The sequence below is a fragment of the Zeus faber genome (genome assembly GCF_960531495.2).
Source record: "Zeus faber genome assembly, chromosome: 6".
NCBI lineage: Eukaryota > Metazoa > Chordata > Actinopteri > Zeiformes > Zeidae > Zeus > Zeus faber.
This window is the reverse complement of record NC_137201.1, coordinates 23716782-23744212: the sequence shown is the minus strand read 5'-3', so window position 1 is coordinate 23744212 and position 27431 is coordinate 23716782. Positions and strand designations below refer to the sequence as shown.

Genomic DNA, 27431 nt, shown 5'->3' with positions numbered 1-27431 from the left:
CTCATGTATTCCGCAATATGTTGGTTCTTCAACAGTGGCTGTCAATTTGGGGTCCAGGGAAACCCCAGGGCTCCCCGAGAGATTCCAAGGGGTCCAAAGCAAAATGAGCAATAATTTCACTTCAGCAATATCTAATCGATGTTAGTGGGATGTACGATAATGATAGTATTCATTTTGATCCAAGCTTCACTGTCTCTCCCTAACTATAGTGGAGACAGGTGTGTAGGTTTTGGACTAAATTCTATTTAACAATAAAAATCAGAGAGAAAATCCCATCAAATGAGGTTTGTGGCCTGACGCCTATGAAAATTGAGATTAATTAATATGAAAAATGTTGAGATTCACCGCTGTACAACGTAACAAACATCATGTATTTTCAGTATTGTTCAATTATTATGTTTTCTTTTGTTTTAAGTGATGGGGGATCAAATAAAGACTTGGCCACTTGACACAGGGTTGCCTACAGTATAATCTTTTGCAAAGAGAATTAAACCAGGCGGGGACACACACTGCAACCCAAAGTCAAAGTTCGAAAACCCGGCAACAGATGAGTGTTACGTAAAAGAAGCACTTGTATTTTCCATCTGACTTTCCGGGGCAGACAATGGTCACAGACATCTCCGTAATCGGCTTACGCGTCCAAATGCGGTTCAAGTTAGCAGTTGAACTATGTGCCTTTTTGATGTGATCAGGTGGGGTGGTTTTTTTTCGTTTTTTTTTTTAAACAAACAAACAAACAAACAAACAAAAAAAACAAAACGTACAAGACAGTACAGGAACATCCAACAACAACTCTTTTTGAAAGCATCATTCAGCCTCTTATTTTTCCTAACTTCGTCAAGAAGGAGAGGCGAGGGGCACCGTACAGCACTACGCTTCACGAATAACACGAAAGATTGGCAACGAAAACAGATAATTAATGCATGTGCACGAGGGTCAACTGGAGTCCATTTCTTTTCTTTTTTTTCCCGCCTGGACCACAGTTCCTTCATCAGCCACCGGGTGGAACACTCCGACCCGCCCGGTTCTTCGGGGCTTTGCCATAATGAGTCTCCCTGCACATGCGTGTGTGTGTGTGTGTGTGTGTGTGTGTGTGTCAAAGGAAGCTAGATTAAAACAAGCACTACTAAAATGAGATGGAAAAACACCACCAACATACATGCAACGCCCGGTCGGCTGCGGCTGGCACCTCTGGCGTACAGGCCCCGGCCCCGGCCCTGGCCCCAGCCCCGGCCCCGGCGTACCGTAGTCCTCATCTTCTCTTTTATTTCACAACCACTTATTTCAAACACAGCCTTATTTTAAAGAGCTCCACAGTTACAAATTCACTCCCTCTTCGACAGTAGCGATTGTTGGCGGCGGGCGGAGGCCGCGGTTCCCTCGGCCCCCGTGTTTGTCTCGCGGGGTGGGGGTTTTAGTCGCCAGCTTTCTGAGTGAGGAAACAATCCGGCGTTCTGGGGCTGCCGAGGCTGGGGGGGTGGGGTGGGGGTGGGGTGGGGTGGGGTTGGGGGGGGGGTGGCTACAGTGGTTCTCTAGCCGGTAAAGTCCGGAAACCCGGCTCCGCGTCAGTCTTTGACGAGCCGGTAGATGTGGTGCTGCGCTCCGTGCTCGCTGGTGGAGACCTCGAAGACGTAGGCTATGCACAGCAGGGTCTCCAGCGTGTCCCTGTTGGTCACCACCTGGACAAGAGCATTTTTTATACACAGATTCGTTTTAGTTTTCTGTTTTTCCCATATATAAATATGTCGGTATTTGGGTTTAAAAAAAAATGTCATTATTAGGTCGTCTTTTGTGGATCAAATATTTCCTGGGATTCACCTCCCTTGACTTTATTTTTTCAGTAAAAGATGGAACCGCAGCAGTTGTACTTATAACTTACTTATACAAAATACATCCATTACCCATATTTAAAGCAATATTCAGAAAGTTGCTTATCACAACAGATTGGGACCTTTTATTTTCTCTGTACATTTCAAAGTCCTGCACTGCACACGGAGAAGCCCACGAAAGAATATCTGAACAGTAACGATGAGTTAAACACAAATCATGTGATTCCCACACGGGACAATGTTCCGTGACGGTTTAGGAGAACAGTGTGGCAATGCAACGGGTGTAAAACAATCACACAGCCATCATCAATTAATTACGCTCAATTGGTCCCTATGTCGCTCAATGGAGCAGTCGTTGCTGGAAACGTACCGCCGACACATTGTGCTAACCGCTGCAATGTGAATGTGCGTACATATGTGTATGTCTGTGTGTGTGTGTGTGTGTGTGTGTGTGTGTGTGTGTGTGTGTGTGTGTGTGTGTGGTTAATACAAGCTAAATCAGCCCATTGAGAACTCTAATGACGTGCTGCCGTGTCGTCGTCCGTGTGGGCTCAATATGGTCATTGTGCTCCGGACAGCAGGAATGCAGCCGGCCAGTGGAAGGGACACCAGTGTCTTTGAACCCCCGGGGGCTGAGGACCACTCCGTTACCACGGCGACGCGCTCTCTTCTATTCACTCGCCCCCCTCTCCACAACGTTCTGCGGAGGACACCGACCCATTCAAGAAAAGAGTCCCGCTGCATTGGCCATTCACAGAGAACACACTAACAACCCGGGTGAGCGCGGTCACCTGCAGGACTGCTACACATTCGCTTTGGAAAGGCCATCGCTGCATCGCGCTCTTAGGATGGCGGAGTAAAAAAATAAATAAAAATTTAGAATTTCCTGTTTGACGTGAAGTGTGCGTCGTGTGTTCCCACCTGCAGAATGGTGAAGTTTTCTAGCACGCTGTTCATCATGTACTTCTCCGGTAGGTGCTTCAGCTTGTGGATGAAGTTTATCATGTATTCGCAGAGCGGAGACCGGTGGATCCTGAACACGTAGCGCCCGTTCTCGAAGCGTGCATACTCCGTCTGGGAACAGATATATATATATACGTTATCCAATATATCAAAGCGTATATCACACGGCAGCCTCGTTGTGAGGGCGTGGAATACATCATCGGCTGAAATGAGGAAATAACATATTGCGCAATTTAACACATTAAAAATGAATGTCTCTCTGCAAAGTTGTAATATATGTAATATAATATACCTAATGCTGCATATGGCGCATCAGATATGGCAATGAAAATATTTCTGGTGACAACCATAATCAAATGATAAAGCCACTAAATATCATTATGCGGCCTACTTTGACAGATGGCAATACCTAGGGATGCGTGTGTGCGGGTGGGTGTGCGTGTGCGCGTGCGTATGTGTGTGTGTGTGTGTGTGTGTGTGTGTGTGTGTGCGTGTGTGCTTGCGTGCGTGCATGTGTGTGCGTGTGCGACTGTGACTGTGTGTGTGTGCATGCACGTGGGTGTATGTGGGTGTGTGTGTATACATCAGCGATGAAAGAGGAAAAGCCTCAGAGTTGTGGCTTCTAAGGAAGGGAGCGTAGCAGTGAGTCATTCGGGGGAGTCTTGTGAACCCTGCGTCTGGTCGTGACCACACATCAGCGCTTATTGACGGGAATACATCTTTACCAGCAGCGCTTATTCACTCTGGACCGATAATGGCGATTTGAAATGGTCACGACCTCTGAGTGTTCGACACACGCCCATCCGTCCCCGCGCTTGGTCATGCAGATCTCAGGGGAAGCGCCCGACGCGTGGGAGGTGACAGCCCGTCGGTCCCCGAGTCAAAAAGTTACGTCTGAATCACGACGCGTTTCTGTAGAAGGTTCGACCGGAGGTTAATATCTTCTATGGAGCGTTCTAACCTTTTCCTCAATCTTTTTTTTTTGTTGTTGCATTTTTCAAAACGATTCTTTTGGTTTGATATATACATATACAGTATGCATAGATGTCAATATATACATTGTGCATGTATACTGTACATATACAAGGTTTCCAAATGTTAAGTCTTTGTAAGTATAAACAATTTAAATGTACTGTATGCTACTTAAGGAAATAGAAATCCATTTGTTCTGACTTTTAGAAGTCATGAGCATTGGAAATTACAAGTGTTGTATGTTTCATTGCATTTGCTTGTTTCTTTCACAAATATTTGGTCTGGCAGAGGCCGATACAATCTAAATACAGCTTTACCGCGTCAACCGTGCACTACACCAATAGATTTCTGGGGGACGCAGAGGATACGACATAAATAAAGTAAAAATAAATAAATAAATACATTTCAGCCATGAATTTCTTCAGAAAAGGCAAATCGGTGCATAAATATTCACCAGAATGCAGGAAATGAAGGGTTTGACGCTCAAAATATCCTGGGGGACGACCCAGTTGACACAAGACCACCTTGGTGAAGGTCACTTCATTGTTATTATGCAAACCTAGAGGTGAGGATTGTAGTCCTTGAACCCCACCCTTCCCCCTCCCCCCCCTTCCCATTTCCCATCACTCCCTGTGCTCACCTCTACCTTCTCCACCACCTGCTTCCCAAAGGAGCAGACCTTGGTGGACGAGGTGATGATCATGTTCTCGGAGCTCTCGTACTGACTGGAGACGCCGTAGAAGAAGCTGCTGTCGTCCTGCAGGTTGGCGCTCAGGTCGGCCTGGAGGAGGGTAAGACGGGTCAGACAGCGCTCACAACTGTGCAATCTCATACATCTGCATGACATAGTGGTCCGATGCCGAAATCTGAGAGTATCCCCAATGTAAAGACGCCAACACCAAGAACTATTTCAAGCGTGTCCCAGTTTGGATAATCGTTGCCTCGCCTCCATCTCCATCTCCACCAATCACTAATTTGCCATAAACATTGAGATGGAGAACTTGGATGTAGTGGATTTCGATCTTTTTGGAGGCATTTTTTTGTCAGATAAACTAAAGAAACGTTTCATGTTTTACGTTCAGCGACCGTTAAGGGAACAATCATGAATTAGATGATTATAGGTCTGCCCCCGTGGCCTAGTTCTGAAGGGGCCGTCACCAGGGCCAGGCATCAAATGGGGCTGGAATCTCTCAAGCTCGGTTCCTGGAACCAAGGATGCTATGAAAATGAATCAAGAACTGGGATTTCCCACGGCACGGCCCTGGTGTAGAAAAACGCCATTGGAAGCATGTTACCAATGAGCAACTAGTCCGAGCAGGCCTGTACTGTCGTCGTGTATCAGAAAAGAATGCATCGAGGAGAAAAAGTTAGGTACGGATGGTCTGTGCTCGGTCTTGGACAACACATCAGGATTAACAATTAAAAATCGGTCGGGTGCTAGACCTCTAGATTAAGGCCCCCCGAGTATTAAGACCGAAGATCAACTCCATAATCAATCTCGAGGAGCACATGTGCGTCAGCTTGACTAACCATTCAAATAATTCGCTGCAAAGCCACACAGACTCCAACAGCCAGGCCCCGTTGACCCTGCATTAGGCTGTCAATCCAATAACATTCTCAAGATGCAGTGTGTGTGTGTGTGTGTGTGTGTGTGTGTGTGTGTGTGTGTGTGTGTGTGTGTGCACCTGTGTGTGCACCTGTGTGTGCGTGTGCGTGTGTGTGTCCGTGTGTGATGCTTCAAAGTAGCATCCATTGAAAGAAACAGAAAGAAAGAAGAAACAGTCTTTATTCATCACGCAACACACCACACTACAACACATGCTTGCACACACACACACATGCACATGCTTTGATGGTGGCCGGTGAAATGGATTCTCTGCTTTTGACCCATCCTGGGTTGTCCTTCCTCTGGGGGCACAGCCAGGAGCAGTGGGCAGCATACGTGGACGCGCCCGGGGAAAAATTGCTGGTCGCTCCCATTGCTGGTCAAGACTCTAGACTCTTCCTCCTCAGGTGGATTCGGGTTCGGCCCGATAGTTAAGGCCACAGTGAATTGGAAGCTCGGGCTGAGGTGCCGCCTTTTTTTCTTTTTCTTTTTTTTACCAGACACTCGCGCCGCCTCCCACCAGCCCCCCGTTGCCCCGGTCGCCCATTAACACAGTGCTCAGCCTCTTCCCGTCCCCTCGTCGCCCTCTTTGTCTCCACCCTGGGCTCTTATAATTCCTCTATTTGTCTTCATCCCCCAGAGACGCTGACCCTCCACAGCCCGCCGCTGCCTCCTTCCCTAACAGCCTGCGAGGGAATTCATCCAATTACAATCAACGCCACGCGACGGTCTGATTAGATCACGGTGGGCCGGCTGGCTGTGTAACAATTTAGCAGGGCAGGCCCAAATCGGATTCCCTCGGCACTTCAAAGGCGTCGGACAATCCGTTAGGACGGAGCAGCCAGCGGCCGACAGAGGGGGCTTGCTGGTAAATTCAATCTAGAATGCCATAGCTTTGGAGAAGGGCCAGCCGCCTGTCAGCGTCGCCATGGCAACCGGAGCCTCAGGACACCCCCGAGTCATGACCTGCCAGACAACTGCATCACCCCGGCAACATCAAACAAGGTTGTGTCCCCCTCCTCCTCCCCCTTTTTTTTTTTTTACGACAGCGTAAACCACGTTAGCGTATTTTCAGATGTGTTGAGTGTTTCATTTCACTTATTCCTATGGCCCCGGAGCTTCATGTATTTTTATTTATTTATTTATATATTTATTTCCCCCACCACGGGCGTTGAAATGTCCAGCTGTTTCGCTGCTGTTCCTGTTGTTTGTCACGGATGCACATGGAGAACCGAGAGACCCCTTTAGGGTGAAGTCCATGGGGATGAACAGACTCAGAAGGACCAGCCCGATGGAGCTCTGCTTCCCTCCCAGTAGGAGTTGCGTGTGTCATGCAAGGTCGGTCGCTACTCAGACCGAAACGGCCATAAACAGTCCGTCCGTCGTCCGTCTCTCTTCCCGTTGTCTGTCCGTCTCTCTCAGCCCCCCTTTGTCTCTGACTGTTAGATTGTCTCCGTTTCTGTCTTCTGAGCCGCTCCCGCCGACCCCTCTGCTCCTTCAGCCTCTCAGATCAAATGCCCTTTCGAGAGGTGCTGCTTCCAAAACAGTGCCGCTCACACATGTCCTTTACCCCGCCAATAAATAATGTTCTGGTCGGAAATATGTGGGCATGTTAATGCCAAATATTCAAGGACCAAAGTGGGTCGTGAGAGGGGGGCGAGTCTCTACAATGTCAAAATGGGTGAGGATGTGGCAGTGCACCATGGTTCCAAAACCAGGCTAACAAATGGAGCAGCCATTATATGTTATTATCATTGCTATTATTATTATTATTATTATTATTATTATTATTATTATTATTATTATTATTATTATTATTATTATTAAGAGTCTATCAGATCTGTTCTGTTGCATAGAGCATTTATATCCCACTTATTCCAACCATGTCATTGTTTTCCATTCTTGCTGATAGAAACCAGATATATGTAACAAAGTACTCCAAGCCTGGTAAAATGCATTTGAATAACATTTACATTTCAAATTTGACCCTGCTAACTAACATGACCAGGGTTACCGCTATAGCAGAGCGTGATACCAGGCCAGCTGCTGGGGGGGGGTTCCCTTCTCTGTCTGAGCCGGGTTTAGGGGTTCCATTCCCAGCATACCTCGACGAGTGAAGCAAGACACCGGCTCTGCCGTGGGTTGAGGTTCCTCGCTCCAGCCACATCTTAAGCGAGGTTTGGATGTCCTTAAAATGAACTGCAACATTCTCACTGCGAGATGCTTCCTTTTCAAGGCCTTCTGCCATTTTGGCCGTAGTTTGATCCATCCATTTTGTAGAACACAAATTAACCCAAATGCGGTTCTCGATCCTACCATACATCACCCAATGGACCACCGGGGGTAGGGCTGGAGCGGAATGGATTAACCGGCTGGGCACCCTAACACCACGAGGCCTCAACAACAGACTATGAGAGCCCCCTACAAAACCCTCCGACCCTAATTTCCAAAAACCCTTTTTTGGGGGGAAATCTTCATTCCACCGATCTGTACAGAGGGAAGGACCCTCCAGCTTTGCAATGGTGGCTGCAACTTCCACCCAGTACTGGGTAGGCTTTTTTTCAACATAACCCTAACCTGTTGTGCAAAGTTTTCGGCGTTCGGCAGAGGAACAGAGGACGGTGGACGTATGCGCACGCGGTGGGCGATGCAAAGACCCCAATGTCACGAAGGAGAGACGGGACCGCCGCGCAGATGGGATGGAGGACGTGGGCCGACACATTACGACTTCTGCACCTCGCGGCCCGGCGAAGCCGTCTCCCCCTGTCTCCGTCTGCCTCTGCCTCCTCTCCACCCCCCCACCCCCCCGTTCCGTTTCTCCACCCCCACCGTGCCCGCTTACACACCTCTTTCCCTCCCTGCTTCTCTATTCTCACTCTGACTGTTTTAATTTCCTCTGTTTTCCCCCGTTTTCACCTCCTCTTCCACCTCTTTACTTGCCTCACCAACAATCCTCCTTTCCTATTAATCCTCTCTTTCTGCAGATAGGGGTGAGTTGGAGGTGATGCATGGTAGTGTGTGTGTGTGTGTGTGCGTGCGTGCGTGCGTGCGTGCGTGCGTGCGTGCGTGCGTGCGTGCGTGCGTGTGTGTGTGCGGGGGGGGGGGGTTAAATCTATAAATAGGTGAGGTGCAAGTGGGGTGGGCTCAGTCTAATAGCGAAGGGACAGGTGCCTGGGCTCATGTTTCCCCCAGTAAAAGATCAGCCCTGCCACTCTCCCAAAACCCGCCTTTCTTTCTCTCTCTCTCACTCTCTCTCTCTCTTTCCCTCATTCGCTCTCTCTTTCCCCGCCCCCGGCCCTCCCCCGCAGAGAAAGACATAAATGTATGCAGATGTGTACAAATGAATCACCCGCGAGGTCGTACAATTGCAAAACCTGAGCCATCCCAACACGGATAAAACCCCGGGGCCGTGAGCAGCCGACAGGTGCCTCAAATCATTAACGCCAGCCCTCGCCGTTCCCCCTCCTCCGCCTCATGACGGAGGGAGGATTATATGTACCGATGCTCCACTCGCACCGGCTCTGAAAGGAGTCGACGAGTCGTGGTGGAGCCAATAGAATTAAACTGAGCTACCGCAATGGGAGTTAAGCTCAATCACTTTAGCCGACTTGTGACTGAATTAAAACCGAACAGTGAGGAAATGTGAAGCCGGCCGAGTTTGTTAAGCAAAGTGGGCCCAAGTGAAGTGAAGTGAATAGAAATAGAATTAAATACGCGGAGGGTGTGGATATCATTCTGTACCAACCGGGAGAAAATTGAATATTACGGAATTAACCGACCGAACGACTCGATCCCAAGCTTACCCAGAACTTGACGAGGAAGAAGGCGTTGTGCGGCCCTTTGTCAAAAAGCTCTTTGAGTCCCCCTTTCTTCTCTGGGAACTTGTCGTAGATCTGTCGGATGTCCACGGCCTCCAGGTAGGGGTCGCTGTAGCTGGGGTTGGTCTGGCCGATGTGAACGAACAGGTGCTTGTTGAACTTGGGAGAAACAACGACAGGAATGGGGAAACGATCAGAGTGGAAATCGAGTTGAAATTGGAACCCTGCGTGCTAAATCGCCGCCGCTGTATGACGAGCGTGGTGGAAGTTCTGGATTGTAGTTGGGAAGCGAATGCGCCTGGGCGTCGAATTCCACCGGCAGATTTGTGCCGTTTTAATGTTAAAGCAACTCACACTGTCCATTTCTTTTTTTCACTTCACAAAACATTTATTAATCTACCTACAGTACCATGCACTTTTCCCAATGGAACTTGCCATAAATATTTCAGTATTATTGCATCTTTTAAATACTACGCCCGGCTGTTGTCCTCAATTTACAGAACAACATACCAAACACTTTGTTTTCGACCAAACATCAGCGTGTGTAATTTTGTCAGCACAGTAGAATTTAGTATATAGTAAAGTTTCACAATGGCTGTCTCACAGCTTAGAAATTAGACGGCATCTGCACAGTATGCCTGTAATAGTGGAGTCACGGTAACTATACGCCCCTTTGTTACAGACACGAGCGTGGACTGAGTGGGCTGCTGTGCTTAGTGTGTGGTACAGCTGACCCGGGGAAAAAGAGCTCAGCCGACCCCAGTCCGCTCCGGTCTCGGACCCACTCACAGTGTCCGGGTCCTGCGGCTGCTCCAGGAAGGCGGAGAACTCCAGCATGCGAAGCTTGGAGCTGGCGATGCTCCTGCCCTGCCACGGGGGAGCGCCGGGCGACATCGAGAGCCCCGCGGTGCTTTCGTAACCTGGAATAGAGGAGGGGAGACGGAACGTGAATGCGAGGGTGACTGTGCATGTTTGCGTGCGCCTAACCGTGGAAAGTGTGAAAAAGAAAAAAAAACGTGTACTGTATGTATGAGAGGCTACTCTCTCTCTCTCGCTCTCTCTCTCGCTCTCTCTCGCTCGCTCTCTCTCTGTGGGAACTGATTATCGCTATTGCAGCCAAATCATCACTTGGTCGGTATGGCGACGATCTGTCAACATGCCGGGTGGCGAAAGCGAGGGGAAACGCACCTGTTATGGGGGGCGGGCCGGATGCTTGCATGGCGTAACTCTGCTGGGAGAAGGGCTTAATGCTGCGGGGACAAGACGGGTGAAGCAGGGGAGAGAGAGACACATTAGAACGTCCTCTTGCCCCCGTGACCCCGTCTGAAGGTCTAACTGGACCGCCTGACCTCCAAATAGTGGGGTGGGGGGCGGGGTTGGGGTCGCTTGTCAAGGTTTTATACTTCGATCATCATCCGTCAAGCATCCTCTATCCTATATTCTATTTCCACTGGATTGAATACATTGAATCTAGGGATTATGAATTTATGTTTACATCCTGTATTTCTAACTAACAAACTAACCTGATTTCAATTATTTATAGATAGATGGACAGACAGACAGACAGACAGACAGACAGACAGACAGACAGACAGACAGACAGACAGACAGACAGACAGATAGATAGACAGATAGGCAGATGGATCGATAGATAGATAGATAGATAGATAGATAGATAGATAGATAGATAGATAGATAGATAGATAGATAGATAGATAGATAGATAGATAGATAGATAGATAGATAGATAGATAGATAGATAGATAGATAGACACTTACTCTTCAGGACCCCCTGGAAGTGCCCCATGCCAAAACTGAAGAAAAAAAAGATAAATAACTTTTAATTTATTATCAATTTATTGATAAAGTAGTTGATAGTTGATAAAGTATTAAGAAGAATTAAATTATAATTCTTCTTAATACTTTTAGCAAGTTTGAATTTCTCATTATGATACGTGTCAGCAGCGACAAACGAATCCCAAAGGTCATTCAAGGCACTGTTGCCATAGAGGAGCTCTTCATGCAATAAAATAAGGACTAAACTCGAGGAGCCGAAACAACAACCCAAACTCTCCGGTACGGTACGGCCCGGTGTAGTTCAATCAAATCCTGATCCACCAAAATGAGCCGGGCCACATAGTGCACCGCTCCCCCCAGAACCGGCAGAACACAAGAGGTTTTGTGCGCAGCAACAAACTACTGCAGATTAAGGCGCTGCAGACACGCTGCCCGGTGTGCTCAAGGTGACTCTGTTTGCCCTTATTGTGGTTGTTTCTCACCAGGCGGAGCTCTGTGAAAACCCTCTTACCGAAAAGTGAGGAGGGAAGCAGAAAAACAGAACAAAGATAAGGCTGAAATGGCGGCTTCCAACTGGCAATAGCGGAGGACTCTGAGAGATGATTTTGAATTTGCATTGCTTTGTCAAACTTAAAAAAAAGTGGAAGACCAGTGTCGGGATATTAAACTATTCGTGTGACGGTGATGACCAATCTTCGGCCGCTGTGTATTTAGGTGACTTCGAAAAAGTTCGAAAAACTGCACCATTCTTGGAGTATGAAGTGCATTGCTTTAGGGATACGACAGCGATGGTGCCGGTGATCCAACATCGAAAAGGTCTTAATTCCAGGCATATGGTGAATGTTGGACTGGACTCACCCCTCCGGGAGTGGGGTAGGCCGGCCTGGACAGACCCTGGAGGGCCATCTTGTTTTGGAAAGCCGTTGCTGAGATGATCTGCGCCGAGGACATGGTGGCCATACTCTGAAGGGCCTTGTCTTTGGCAGCCTGGTCCTGGAGAGATATAGAGGCAAACAGAGAAAGACACACAGACAGACAGACAGCTCCCCTCAGACTCCATTTAAGTCAGCGACCTATTCCGTGGGTAGCATATGCGGGTCCCGTAATGGGAAATCAAAGGCCAGAGCCAGCTTGCATCACCAGCATAATCCGGCCAGGTGGAGGGCCAAAGGGCAGGAGATATTGCCGTCAAGGGCCTTTGGATCAAGAGTTAAGTTTATTGCCTTGGCAGGGTTGGCCGGTGTTGGCAACTCGCTTCTGACAGAGGTCATACTGAGAGACAAGGCGGGTCATGGGCCGATATGATCCCAAGCGAACATTAATAAAGTTGCCAAATCTAAACGCTGGTTCCTACTCCTGACACAGCTGGTTTTCCACAGCAGAAGGCGTGAAACCCGTCATTTACTATCTACGGTAAAGTAATATCACGCCGGTCTGTGAATGCACCACTTCAGCAGTTTCCAACTGCCGTGGGACTGCGAGCCCATGCCGCCCAGCCCTAATGAGCAAGGCCACATCGTGCATTCTTTTTCCCAGAACTGGCCGACACAAGGGCATAGTTGAAACGTAGGGGTTGCATGCGGTGGCCCTCTCAGTTACACCGTTTTTAAAAAGGCCTGTCAGAGAGACCAACCCTGTGACTGATGTTGGGCCCAGCCAGCTGAGCCCCCCTGGCTGCCGGCCAAGGTGACGGAGAGTGCTGTCGCCTTGTGGGTGAACGTCTGTGAGTGTGCGTGTTTGTGTGTGTGTGTGTCTGTGTGTGTGTGTGTGTGTGTGTGTGTATGTGTATGTGTGTGTGTGTGTGTGTATGTGTGTGTGTGTGTGTGTGTGCGCGCCGCAGACTAAATGTAAACCGAGAAAGTGCCGGGAGGGAGAAGACGCATGAAGCCGTGGCTCCGCTGCGGAGGAAAAGTTTTATTGAAATACTTACCAAATGTAATCCCAGTAGGGAGAATAATACGGAGATTAATTTGTTACCTGACAATCTCGTTTGGTTTATTTTGCTCATAACCCGCGCACGGCGAGCCTGGGGGTCGCCGAGATGTATTCCTATTACACCAAAATGTGTCGTGGGCACTCGGCATTCCACTTAAAGCTTGCATCAACTAGTGGGCGCAATTAAAATAGCCTTCCTCTCGGTTCGGCCATTTGTGTTGATGGAACTTAAATGCGTGCCACTATCCATTCCAAGGGTGAGAAATCAGCTTTCATAAGAACAAGGCGGGAGGGTGCGTTATTACAAGAGGGGAGGAAATAAGGTAGATGAGCATCACTTCAGCCTGTTTGGTGGCGGCGGCGCCCGACTCAACTCAAAATGAGAGCGTTTCCAAAGCGTGCGGGAATAGGTTTTGCGGCGCTGGCGTTTAGGGTTTGTCGAGAATTATATATATATATATATATATATATATATATATATATATATATATATTTCTTTTTAACACACCTGCCCAAGAAGCCGAAGCTGCGTTTCATGACAAGGCGCGATATGTGGTGAGTGAATAAAAGTGAATAAAGGGAAGTCAACTCACGTAGCATACCTTGAGCTTCACCTGTATCTCCCTGGCCTTACGCCGGGCCAGGACCTGGATGTGACTGGAAACCTGGAGGGGAAAGGAGAGCTCTGCAGTCAGGGGGGTCACACAACAGAGCGTACGGGTGGTTCGTAAATGATGGGAAAAAACAAAAACGGGACTTCAACCCGATGTCCATCGGCGCGCAGGAAATGGAAATGAGTCTTGCCGGTGGTCTGTGTTACTTGAATGAAATATGGCTGTGATAACACCAGGCTGACTGTGCTTCAGCTTAGTGGTTATAATTAAAATACGAATAAATAAATATAATTAAATACTTTTTATTTTGATTATTCCCCTGGAATAGGACGGCACTATAGTCGCTCATTATGGCAACAGGTTGCCATAGTGAGCAGGGACACTTCCTATGAACCCCAATAGCTGCATTAAGTTGTAAGTAGCTGGGGTAAATAATTGAGTAGCATTGAGTAAATAATTATTGGATAAATGATCAACAGATAAAATGTACCTCTAAATGTACCTCTTCATTACATTTCACTGCATATATGTATGAAAGTATGTATATGTATGTGACAAATAAAAATCTTGAATCTTGAATCTATGGGATTTTACATCTGGCTATTAATGTAGCAGCAGTAGATCTCTCTCGCTCTCTCTCTCTCTCTCTCTCTCTCTCTCTCTCTCTCTCTCTACTCCTTGTCTCCTCTCTCCATCCTTCCCTAACTCTCCTCCTCTCTGATCCTCTCTTTCCATTCCCACCCTGCTCCAGTCCTTCCCCTGCGCCTCGGATGCCTCGGCGGGGATCGAGTTCCAAATCCCCTCGTCCTTCCCCGCCTCTGACGACCGCCGGGATCACCGTATTCCCCGGGATCCTTCGCGCTCTAACAAGCACGGGCTCCGTCAGGTGGTGAACAAACAACACGATATGCGATCCTATAGCATTTGTGCTCTGGGCCCGAGCCCTAAATCTATCGCCGCCCCTGGAACTCGGGACGGGGGCATTTTAGCGCGCGTGCGTGCATGCGCACGTGCATGTGTGTGTGCGATGGAAAGTGAACGAGGAGAAGGAAGCAAAAACAGCATTCTATTGTGGGAGCTGAAAGGCCGGGATCCGGGATCTCACCTGCTTCCTGGTTCGTGTCTTCCCCGTGCGGAGCTTGATGTACCGCGCAATGAGCTCATTCCGTCCTGCAAAGATTTTGAAACAAAATATGACAAAACATTCAATCATTCAATATCTTTCACCCTGGGAGTGCTTTGGAAAAACAGTGGAGAACGATCAAAATCCAAATCAGCAAAATTCTGGACACAATGAATACCTATATTCTGTGTGTGTGTGCGTGTGTGTGTGTGTGTGTGTGTGTGTGTGTGTGTGTGTCACACATTTTGACATTGCTCACCCACTTTGTTTTTTCTTGCCGTGTTTGAAAACAAACAAGCAGCCGTACTGATACAGGTGGCTTTGCTGCGAGGTCCCGGCGGTGGCGCCAGTGACCCGCGGGCGGCGTCTGCGGCGAATGTGTTTGGAACGTACGGGCGCCGCTGCGGCCGCTTTGTTTCTGCCGGCTATTGCACATAATTCACATATAGGAATTATATGGATATATGGATAACGGAGTTGAGATACGGAAACACAAAACCCCCTTCACTTAGGTACGTCACGCAGACACGCGCGGGGCACGGCTTCATTCAATCAGAACTGTATTTAATTGCGCAACTGTTGCCCCAGCAATCTGCTTGACTTGCCTTTGAAAAATAAAGTTTCGCCTTCTCCTCTTTTATCTTATAGCAACAGGTCACGCTCAGTCTATTCGTCTCCATTATTTTTTTTTTTTGGTTTATGTCAAGTCATACTTTAATGTTCTTGCTGGTACTGTTACGTGTCCTTGCTCTACTTACCGATTTGAATTATGCAAAAAAAAACCAACAGAAATCTTTTAAATCTTTGCTCCCAGTTTGACACGGTTGGGGTGTGTCGATGCGCATGTTCTGTCCCCGCCTGCACAAAAGCACATGCGCACGCACGCGCTAGAGTACGCGTGGCTGTCAAAGATGTCAGCGGCCGTCCTCCCAATGCAAGTATATCACTTGGTGTGTGTGCGCGTGCGTGTGCGTGTGTGTGTGCGTGTGGTCATTGCGCAGTCCCCAAATCAGCCCCAGAGTAAGTGAATATCTGTACGCCAGCACCATTGACAGACAGGTCACATTGGCAGGGCATGTGGGGGTGGGGGTAGGGGGGGGTGCAGCAATGTGATCTCAGGACCGATCTCAGAGCAGACACGCCACAGGCCGGCTCTGTGGGGTGGGGTGGGGTGGGGTGGGGTGCCAGGCAGCTGGTGTGTGTGTCAATGTTTATAGAATATGCCTTTACGCCTGCTGTAAATCTTGTGCTCGTTCCTCCCTGCCGACCCCCCGCCTCCCCCATCCCCCCTCCATCCGTGGTCTCCAGTTACAGGCACAATGGGGGGCGGGGGGGGTGGGCGCAGTGGTCATGTAGCCCCTCTGACCTCACCCCCATCCCACCTCCGCCCCTCCGCTCGCAATGGGAACGACAGCGCACGTACCGTATACCAGCGGATAAACATGCACGTACGTGAAATGTCGATATCGGAAGTGGGAATAGCTCACGATATGAGGTCCGACATTCTGATAGGATTGATTCAGATAGTACTCTATTGATCCCAAAGGGGGGAATTTAAGAGAAAATAATGTGAATTAACCAATTAAGTAATTACTCCATTAAGTACTTAATTACTAAACGAACTGATTTTTGTCAATTAATTAATTAAATAATTAGTATATAACGTTTTATACAAATATTTATTTATTTATTAATCTAATATATTGCTAATATATATATGTAGTATATACAGTATATTGTATGTACTGTTCATATATTGTTCATTACACTGAGCTGCTTATATGCAAAGTAAATTCAGAAAAGGCCACAGAGGAAATCAACCAACACACACACACACACACAAAATGAGACAAAGAGACATACAAGGCTGTGCACCACCTCTTTAACGGGGTCACTCTTCCCCTCAGTGCTACACCTCCATGTAAATTAACACAGCCATCCGTCACGGCATCAAACTGGAGCAAACCCTGTCACATTTTCCTCTGCATGGCGACACCGGGGTCAGAACTCACAACCCTCCTCCAGCCCACCAATCACGTCGCCCCGGCGGGCGAGAGGAGGCAACATGAGCCCCGCGCATGTCGCCCATCAGAAGATCTGGCAGCCAATAAAAGTGATCGGATTCTGCGCGGAATGCCAAGCACGAATACTCTCCGGTGCTCATGTGAACCTGCCGACGCACGGAGAGACAGGATGTTCCGTTTAGCATTCGGGCATTTTATTTTCTCCCCCGGTGGTCCCGGAATTTCAATCGAAAGATCGTATTCTTCACAAGCGCGCCTCGCCATTTGTTAGTGCAGCGCCTCTTTAGCACTGTAAAAGGGAAACTAAATATATTATATGATGCGTTTGAATCGCTAAACAAAAGATGGAATAAACATGTTTCAACTGTTTGAACCAGAACCCAAATCCAATTTAAACGTGCTTCTCATAATATTCATTGTAAGTATATATATTTTTTTGGTTCCCACAGTCTCTGATAACCCAGACCCCAACAAATCTGCTTTGTCATATGATAATTCTCAGTGTTGGCCGTGCAAGCAACTCGGCAGCCCGGAGCGGTGCAACAACAGCTAAAAGCATCAGATGTGTTCAAATCTCACCGCAGCCGCTACACGGAGAAAGAAGACTGTAAAAAATGGGAATTTGACGCGGTGGTGTGGTTCATCTTTCTGTGAATCAATGTTTTTTTTCGCCGCAGCAATGGAAGGAAATTAAGTGGTCGATTTGACACAAGTTTCAGTGCTCTACTCTCGCCACACACACACACACACGCGCGCGCACAAACACACACACACACACTGTACGCAACTATAGAGCTGCCTTTGTGTCGGGCTTTTGTGGATTTAAATCCCTCCCTCACTTGCTGTCTTGTCTAATGCACTCAATCAGTCACACACCCACATGCACAGAAACACACACACACACACACACACACACACACACACAGTCATACAAAAAGACACTCACTCGTGGCATTCATTCCGTCTCAATCTTATTTTTCTTTCGGGGGGCTGAAACTTCTCAAGCGTTGAGTGTTTATCGGGAGGTGCACTCGCCGGGCGATTGTTTGAGTCCCTAAATGCATATTTCTTTAATCCCCAGAGGATTAAAGAAAGTCTTCCAAATTTCCTTGACGAACAGAGTGCTTTGTCCAAGTCCTCCGAGCACTTGACCTCAAATGAACATTCTGAGTTGCCTGAATGGAGTCGCTCACGTTACAGAAAGTTCATCCGGCTCCGAGAAGTTTCTGTTTCGGGGGAATTTTGGCGTGCGTAAACGAAAAATGGTGGACCTCCGTGTGTGTGTGTGTGTGTGTGTGTGTGTGTGTGTGTGTGTGTGTGAGGGGCAGACGCTGAAGCATAACCGTATCCCTGTTGTTAAATCAAAAGCTCGCGTCTCGTGAGGATTCGGGAAATCAAACGAAACGGCCCCCCGTCCAGGAGCATTAAACGTTAGGAGGGGTTTTAAAAAGGGGGTCGTTTTCACTTCGATCTCTTATCGATTTCGACTTTAACGCTTGCCACTGAAAAAAATAAAAGCCAAGTCCGAAATACCCCCCCCCCTCGACATGACACACCCATGAGATCAGAGAAGGGACGCGGTCACGCAGCGATGAGGCCATGGCCGAGGACCTTCACGTTGTCGGGTATCAGAACACGTCGACGGCGCTGAGGCTTGCGGACGGACGGACGGACGGACGGAACCCTCACGTCGACCCCGGCTCAACGGCATTTCTACGGAGCCGCGGCTTTGTCCGGGTACGAAATCCAATTCTGCGAGAGTAAAAAAAGTAGTAATAATAATTCCCCCGGGGGCGTGAAAAATGACCGCAGCGGCAGAAACCACAGCCGCCGTGTTCCAGATGACTGGGGGGGGGGGGGGGATTTGACGGGACTTAGCAACTTACGAAGAGCCGCGAAACGTGAAAGTCCCCCCGCCCCCCCCGAAGCGGAAAGTGCCTTTGAGTATCCCCCCCCCTCCGAGGCGATTTCGCCACGATGGTAAAAAAAAAAAAGAAAAAAAAAGTTTTAAAAAGTAAAACAAGATTGTGCAACGTTTGTCAAAGGCAGGGACAGGTGGAGAACATTGAAAAGTTACCTGAATCCCCCCCAGGGGATTAATAAAGTCTTTATTTATCTTATATGAGCTAATCCTTAAAAATGACTCACGGTTCTGTTTTTTACATTTCACTTGTAAAATTCTAAGTTGGGACAAACACCCCCCCCCCCCCCCCCCCCCCAAAAAAAAAATTGGTTTTAGGGTGTAATCCTGAGATAGTGGCCCTTACAAGCCAAGCCAAAGCCAAGCTTGTGTGAAAATATAAAAATTAAAAAAAGTAAAGACCATTTATATTCTCTGGAATTCGGCGGCCGATCATGAAGGAACATTGACCTTTCACCTTGCGTCCCTGAACCGCTCTGCAGGCCTGCAGCTGAGGGTCAGGGAGGGGTCGCGGAGTCAGACTGAGGGAGCGAGCGGAGTCAAGAGAAGCGGCTGTAAACCCCCAACACACACACACACACACACACACACACACACACGCACATACGCGCGCACACACACACGCACACGCACACACACGCACATACGCGCACACACACACACACACACACACACACACACACACACACACACACACACACACACACACACACACACACACACACACACACACACACACCCCAAATCAACATTTACCTAGGCCCGTTTTGCAATAAATCTGGTCCTTCCTCAACAGGCTGCGGTGGTCACTGGTCTGGGCTGATCATTTCCCCTCCACAACACAGGCTCTCTCTTTCTCTCTCTCTCTCTCTCTCTCTCTCTCTCTCTCTCTTTAACTTATTCTCTCTTTCCCTCTGACAGTGAATTCCTTACATTCCTACACGCTGACTACTCTGCACGGGTCCTGCATCTGCTGCTGCACTGTCCCATGCGTTCAAGCTGTTTTGTGTTTGTGTGTGTGTGTGTGTGTGTGTGCGCGCGTGTGTGTGTGTGTGCGTGTCTGTGTGTGTGCGTGTCTGTGTGTTTGTCTGCAATTGCGTGTACTTGTGTGTGTGTGTGTGTGTGTGTGTGTGTGTGTGTGTGCATGCATCAACATTTTACTGAAACCATCCTATGCACGACGTTAACAAAAAGCAATAACCCAATAAGCCAGTTAAAGGCTATCGAGAACAGAATCATCTAATCCTCAAACCGGTCAAACCTCATCCCGCCTGAGCACCGTATCCACCAACCTCTGATGTAACCATGTGTGTATCTAAAACTGTGTGTGTGTGTGTGTGTGTGTGTGTGTGTGTGTGTGTGCGCGCGCGTGCATGCGTGCGTGCGTGCCTGTGTGTGTGCATGTTTTTGCATTTTTAGTCATTTGATTTCCTTAAGTCATTGACATCCCATATCTATCTCTTACTCCAACTAGAAATGTCATTTTCGGTGCATCTATGTGCCAACCGCCGCGTGTGTGTCTGTGCGTGCGTGCGTGCATGTGTATGTGTGTGTGTGTGTGTGTGTGCGCGTGTGTACGCGTGTGTCTCGGAGCAAGCATCTGCCAGCCATACGTGCGTCCCTGGCAGAGCTACAGTATGTGCCCGTCTGTATTTGCTTCCCAAAACAAAGTTCACATTTAGGTTGTTGGAATGTCTGGGCCGGGTGTGATTTTTTTCCCACAAACGAGAGCTGGATGGAGAGCGGCGCTTTCAAAAAAGAACGCTGCCGCAAAAGAGGAGCTGAGAAGCGTTCTTCGATGTATCCGTCGTTCCGTCTGTCTTATCTATTTTTTTCCTAATTGTAGCCAGGTACATTTCTTGCACCTATTAGAAGTTTTAGCCAGTTATATCCAGTTATTATATGCAAAAAAAAAAAAAAAAAAAAAAAAGAACCAGTCACAGTAATTCGTAATTAAAGACATTAATGCCACGGGGATTTCCAAGTGCCCGGACGTGTAGCAACGGTATAGATGTGTCCACAGACGTCTGGAGTCTTTGGACCCTTTCACCTCGCTGATGGTTGTGTCTGGATAGGTGTCACGGCCGTACCGCATGGGTGTCAATTCACCATGGTTAATTAGGGGACCGTTATAAGAGACATTTAGCAAATGAGAGGGAGGGTGGGGGCGCGTCTGGAACACTATGTGGGCTCCAGGACCACATCGGCAGCGGAGGGGGTTCCTTGAAATCCCTCCTGAGGTGAAATCCTTCCAATCACATGGGACCTTGAGGGTTGATGTCATGACGATAAGGTTAATGGTTCCACTCACGCTAAACCGCCTTTGCTTTGCCAGCACCCTGCCCTCCCCCCAAAACACTGGCTCAGGGAGGCTCAGGTGTCTCCCGGTAGTGTCTGCTCCGACTTGGCATCGGGTAAAACCTTTAGCAAGCGAAAAAAAAATTGGGAAGTCCTTGAAAGGATGAGTCGTGCCAATAACTTAGTCTTGCTATATCTGGGAAGCGCTAATAAAAGACATGGAATGAAGAACGCAGGATAAAACGAGGCAAGGGACCGGATTTTAATGTCCAAGTGCCCTTGAGCAAGGTCAAGTGCCCTTGGCATCAGAGAAGGCATCGCCGTAAGCATCACACCATCTTCTCCCCAAGGTCAAAAGGCTCAAATCTGACAGGCAATCTCTCACTTGACTGCTAAAGTTTAGACCTGGGTGAAGACGGGCTATTCTTTTCCGCTGGCCATTAACATTGTTCACAAGCACCGCGAGCTGACGGACAAAAACGAAAAAACAAAAACATCTTTGCACCGGCAGAGTACGGCCGGCGTCGGACCGAACAGTTGCCCAAGGACGGGTGTAGGAGAATGATTCAGAGTGCGGTTATTCTTTGATCGGAACAGGCCATAGAGGCATGCCGCCACTCCGGGGGAATTTGTTGATATCATTCACCTCACTTGCCGCAGAGGAACATAGTTGGACGTGAAGGTTGTTGGAAGTGAGGTCAGGAAAAAAAAGGGTAAAACTGTGGAAAAATTACAAAATCGATTCAGAGGAGGAGGAGGAATCCAGATTCAGGTATTGGATAATATATTTCTTTCATGGGCAACGTCTCAATTGACTAAATATAACATGGTCAACAGCATTATACAAATCATTGTCATTTCAATATGATTGCAAATAAACATCAAACCAACATCCAAACCCTTTCGCCATTGAGCGGTTTCAGCACATTGGTTTCCACTGGGGCGGAAGGATCTCTGATCTGTTTTTTTCCATTATTACCGTACGAGGCTTCCAGCGAAAAACCGCAGGGCTCTTCCTCTCCACCACCGCCGCCCCCCGCCCCCCACCAACCACCCCAGGCCTCTTGCAGACGGAGTGGCTCTTGGTTCATTGCGAGTGGAATCTAAAAAAAACACATCTGCCCCGGTCGGATTTACACGGCGGACCTGAACTCACATGGAGGCGAAGCAGAGCGCTCTGCGGCGGCGAGCTGTGTTAAACTTGGCAGACCGCGTCGAAGGGGCGTCTGCCTCCACACAATTGCCGGCACCGCCGCCATCGCCGTGACAACGCACCTAATACACAACGTAATAGGGCCGCGGCGCAAAGGCTGCGAGGTTCCGACGCCACACAATGCACTATGTGGGAGGGGGGTATTGAAAATGCATGGAATTTGTGGCGAAAACATTCCATCTCATTTTGGAATTTTCTATGGATAGGAGAGCATCCGCACACATTCCTTCTGTTTAGACATCCACAGTCTCAATAACACATCTTCACACAAAGAAACGTCATTCTTTCCCTAAGGGAAAATTCGGCCCAAAATTCTTGGTATGCAACTCTTGGCCAACCCTACCCAAGGTATCCTCAAGGGGGGTTCTGTTTTGTCTACTTTGCCATATTTAGCTCATGGGAAGAGACCTGACGACAAGGACCACAACAATGACTTCTGGACATGTTCCCGAACCGAGACCCGTCTGTCATTTGAAACTTTCGGAAATAAAGCCAGTAGCTACGCAACCGGGGTTTGAGCGCGTAAACCGTGATGTCAAACCAATGGGGAATCGTCCCCGTCCCCGCGCGGGCGGAATCGAAAGGTGTAGCGAAGCAGGCTTTTGAAAATTGTCATTACGCCTCCGCCTTAGCCCTTCCCCGGTCCCTCGCGGCCCCTCTCCCAGAGTATCCATCTACTTTACAAGTGGGTCAAAGATTCCATGCTGACATTTGATTAAGCCGGTGTGAAACCCCGGTTTCAAAGCACCAAATACATTGGATTTAGGGAGGCATAAATATTACCGCAACGGCGCCTTTAACAACGCCGAGGCCTCCAAAGTGGGTTTGCATTGATTGTGGGCGCCACGAGTGATTTGAGTTGTTGGCAATGTGCGGAGCAAGCCACCAGTGACCCTGAGGATGGTGACAAATGGAGGAAATGAAGGTGGTGATGGGGAGGTGGGGCGGGGGTGGCCGGTGGCTTGGGGCGGGGGGGCGGGGGGTGGGGGTGTAGGAAGGGGGTCGGGGGGGGTGTGGGGTGAGGACTTTTATGCTTTCTCAAAGTCACGTAGCTCCGGTGGACCGCGAGGCTCCTTCGGAGGATTTAAAGGGCAGCTGTAGGTGAACTGAACCTTACCCCGAGATACAGTAGATGGACGGACGGACACACACGTAGTGGGGGGCGAGGGGGAGCTTAATGAGGTTAGTCACAGATATACACACACACACACACGCGCACGCGCGCGCACATACACACACACACACACACACACACACACACACACACACATGCACACACACACACATGCACACATTACTGGAGGGACTTGGACTGGAAGGTAATGAAAGAAAGTGATGTGAGGGACAAAAGACACATAAATGACAAATACACACAAAAAAAACCACACACATTCACATGCATGCATGTAACACACGCACCCACACACGCACACACACACACACACACACACACACACACACACACACACACACACACACACACACACACACACACAGATGCACGTACAACAAGGGACAGGTGCAGCAGAGAGCTGGTGCAAGACACTGCTGCCTACCTTGGCGTTTATTTGCCCCCACCCCGCTTTCCTCCACCCCCACTCGCAGCCCCCCCACCCCACCCCCCACACCCCTTCAGGCCCTCAAAGGGTAAACGTCTATTCTGGTTTAGGGTTACAGACAGGCTGCCTTGAACCCCCCGGCTCACAAACGTACATACCATTCCAGACGGGCCATCGGGCTCCCTGGCTCGCATCACCTGCCCCTGACCCCCACTGGGAGGAAGGGGGCACCTCAGTGCTCCCTTGCCAACCAGCTGCCCCCGCCTCAAACCCCCACCCCCCCCACCCCCCTCCCTACCCGCCCACTCCCTCAACCCCCCCGCCTTATCCCCATGACACAGAATGTGACACCTGCCCCCCCACACTTCCCTCCACCCTTCAAACTGCCACCATTATTAAAGGCTTTATAAGGGTTTATGTGATGATCAGACGGATGGCCATGACCCTGAAGAGTGGCTAAGCTAGGCTTGGCTAAGCTAACAGTTAAAGGAGACGCTTGGCACGGTGACACGACGGGGCGATGACAGAGTCTGTCTGATAAGCACCACTGCCCCACGGCCACCCCTCGTCCCGGTGTTCCACCGGACGGATCCGCTGTCCGACACACAGGCAAGTCGGAAAAACTACGGGAGAGCCATCTGTCTCAAAACATCTATCAGCGATCGGCGACATGCCCAGAAAGGAAAAGTCACTTCATGGTCTGTTATGGAAGTACAACGGTTTCCCAACACATGTTGGGCTTTAAGAATATCCCAAAGCTAATGGGAAATTAGATGCGGGATATTTAGGGGTTTTAAAGTGGATTCTCTGTGGTGGGCAGCCAATCTTAATGATGCAATGGAGACAAACAGGTTACGACTCGTCGACTGTGGGAGCATATCACTGGAACCAGGGATTGAAAACTGAATGTGCAACGTGACCACGGAAGTGAGGTCTCCCATCGCAAAATGCTCAAAGTTTTCTGGAAGTGACTAAAAGTCATCCCTGAGAATTACAGCTCTGACATCAAATATCTGACTTAAACTGATATAATGACGCCTGACGTACACACAGCCGTGAGGCGCTAAACTGTTAATGTAACTGTGACAAAGGCCTCCGGAGATATATGTGACCTGCCCGCTCCATGGACGTCATGAGAAAAGTATGGCGTCAATTTAGCCTCAAAACCCGACTCTGCTCCTCGTGCACGGACTCGGTCCAGCGGGCACGGGGCTTTGCCGAGCGTGAGCTCCACCCTCCCTGCGCGCTCGCAAATTGCTCGACCCTTGCTCGTCAAGTTGCCTTTTGAGACTTTGGAGGCGGCGACGGAACAGACAGTGGGTGATGTCTCCGCTCCTTTGATTTCTCACTTTGGAGAAGTAGTTAAAATGCACAATGATTGCGTGTGTCCACAATCAACTTCATCAGATGTTGTCTTTTTTGTTTGTTTAAAAAAATAAAAATAAAATGTGAATATCATGAAAGATATCTATCAAAACAAAAGAGCAAAGAAAAGCAGGAAACCTTTGGAAAGCTCTCAAAGGGGGGAACCCTTTCTTACTCCGTTAAATGTATCTACACTGTGACTGTGATTTCATTTTGTATATGAATAGTATTTTAAACTAAATTGCTTTTATAATATTGGGATATTTGGAGGGGTGGCTGGGTTCTCCAGAAAGGTAACTGACTGCTACTATATTTTAGTAATTCCACATGCTGTGCACTGGCTATTTATTTTTATTGCTTCTAAGTGTGTTTACAGACCTCACAGTGTTTACCGAGGCACTGGACTATGCTGGTATGGCCAGTGTGCAGCATGTGAAATTACTCAAATATAGTAGCCAGTACCTTTGAGCAATTGCGAGTGCTTTGAGCAGTTGCGTAGGGAGGGTCGAGCTCACACACGTCGTAGCCCCGTGCTCGCGGGACCACATAACATGTGTGTGTGTGTGTGTGTGTGTGTGTGTGTGTGTGTGTGTGTGTGTGTTTGGCTCGCAAGTGTGTGAGTTTGTTGCGCACAGCCGCACACACACACGTGCGCTGTTCACACACGATGGAACCACGTGGAGCTGACAGCTGGGCAGGAAATGGTACTGGTGAGAAACATGAACATGAGTGTGTGTGTGTGTGTGTGTGTGTGTGTGTGTGTGTGTGTGTGTACGTGCACGCACGTGTGTGTGTGCGCGCGCGCGTGTGTGCGCGCGGCGCGTGCACGTGCTCGGGGAGTAAATTTGTAAGCTTGCATGAGAGTGTAGTTGTACAGTATGACAAAGAGGCTCATTGTATAGTATACAGAAAGATGTGTGTGTGTGTGTGTGTGTGTGTGTGTGTGTGTGTGTGTGTGTGTGTGTGTGTGTGTGTGTGTGTGTGTTGTGCGCGCGCGTGCGTGTGTGTGTGTGTGTGTTTTTGTGCGTGTGTACCAATATTTAACCGTGGACCGACCATCTCAAGAAGAGGAAAAGAGTTACACGCTAACGGTCTTTGCTCCTCCTCAATGGCTTTGGTAAAATATTAACGGTTTATGAATAAGTGACATTGTTTCTGACGCTGCCGTGTTGATGAGGTGTTTTTTTTGGGAGATGTCACCAAAAATACTAATTACTATGAATCAGCTGAATGAAAAGTAACTACTTACATCTACTGTCATTACAGTACTTGAGTACATTTTCATCTGTAATGGTACTTTATTAAGTAGAATTAAAATTCAGTACTTTTACTTTTACTTGAGCTTTTTATATCAAAATATTGTACGTCGCGACTTTCAATTTTGATAATTGCCGCAAAATAAGTATTTTAACTCTAAACAAATCCGAGGAAATCACACAAACATTTCAAATTATGAAAAATACATAATGTATCTACACTATCAGTACCATTACTCTTAAGTATTTGCAGAAATCGTTCCGCCTCCGTCTGAATTTGAATTAGAGATGAAATAACAGTTCATATCTGTGCACGCCCTAACAGCCGATTCAAACACGCCCCGACAGATTCAAAATGAAATCAAAATGAAAATATATAATGTCGACAATATGGCCTTTGCTTGGGTTTGAATGCACTTTTTTCGAAGAACTTTGCGGGGTGAGAAACGCTGTGAACTCAAGTGACGGAACGGACACGTTTCAGTCCGCTGAGCGCATCAAACGCGGTGGTCAAAGCTGTGGCAGTGGGAGCTGGGCGTACCGTACATCTTGCCCTCGTCAGAGAGGATGATCTTGCGGCGGCCGCAGGGCGGGTAGATGGCCAGCGCCTCCTGGAAACTCTGCTCGATGTCGGGGCTCCACACGCCCTCCGCATCGTTCTCCAGGGGCTTGTCGAGGGCCTCGCCCAGCTCCTCGCTCCCGCCCCCGGGGGAGGGAGCCGGCACCCACTCCGCAGACGTGGTGGGGGGACTGGGACGGGCCCACAGAGCAGAAGCCGGGGTCTGGGGGATGCGAGGCCGGGGAGGGGGGGGGTTCGGAAGGTTCCCGACGGGGGATGAGGATGACGGGGGGGGAGGGGGGGGGGGAGCGTCCTAGGGAAGCGAAAGATAGAAAAAAGTTAAATTTCAAATTCACGACGGATTTACAATGGAATCCAAAAGCCACAATCTTCCGACCGCCGGGAGTCAATCCCAGTGAGATATTCTGAAGCCGGATGATCGAAAAAATCAGATAAGAGATAAGGAGAGGTTTGTTTAAAATATACTGGTGTGACCATTATTGAATTAAAATATATATATCATTTTTTTAATTTTCTAATCTATATATTTTTTATCAACATTGTCAGCGACGTCCAGCA

General features: G+C 48.6%; 1 protein-coding gene across 2 annotated transcripts; it reads right to left on the bottom strand.

Annotated features, from left to right (window-relative positions):
• Positions 1–449: 449 nt before the first annotated feature.
• On the bottom strand, positions 450–26968 carry tead4 (TEA domain transcription factor 4). 2 transcript variants are annotated; one of them, XM_080002124.1, is made up of 11 exons: positions 26835–26968; positions 14640–14704; positions 13514–13585; positions 11844–11978; positions 10968–11002; positions 10377–10438; positions 9978–10108; positions 9174–9347; positions 4405–4545; positions 2751–2903; positions 450–1679 (listed from the first exon to the last, which is right to left on the bottom strand). In XM_080002124.1, exons 1-11 carry the CDS (start codon positions 26839–26841, stop codon positions 1566–1568), a joined length of 1089 nt encoding a protein of 362 aa, XP_079858250.1. In that variant the 5' UTR covers positions 26842–26968; the 3' UTR covers positions 450–1565. The 2 variants fall into 2 exon arrangements, with proteins under 2 accessions (XP_079858250.1, XP_079858251.1); XM_080002125.1 differs by having other exon boundaries at positions 13523–13585.
• Between the last annotated feature and the right edge of the window lie 463 nt (positions 26969–27431).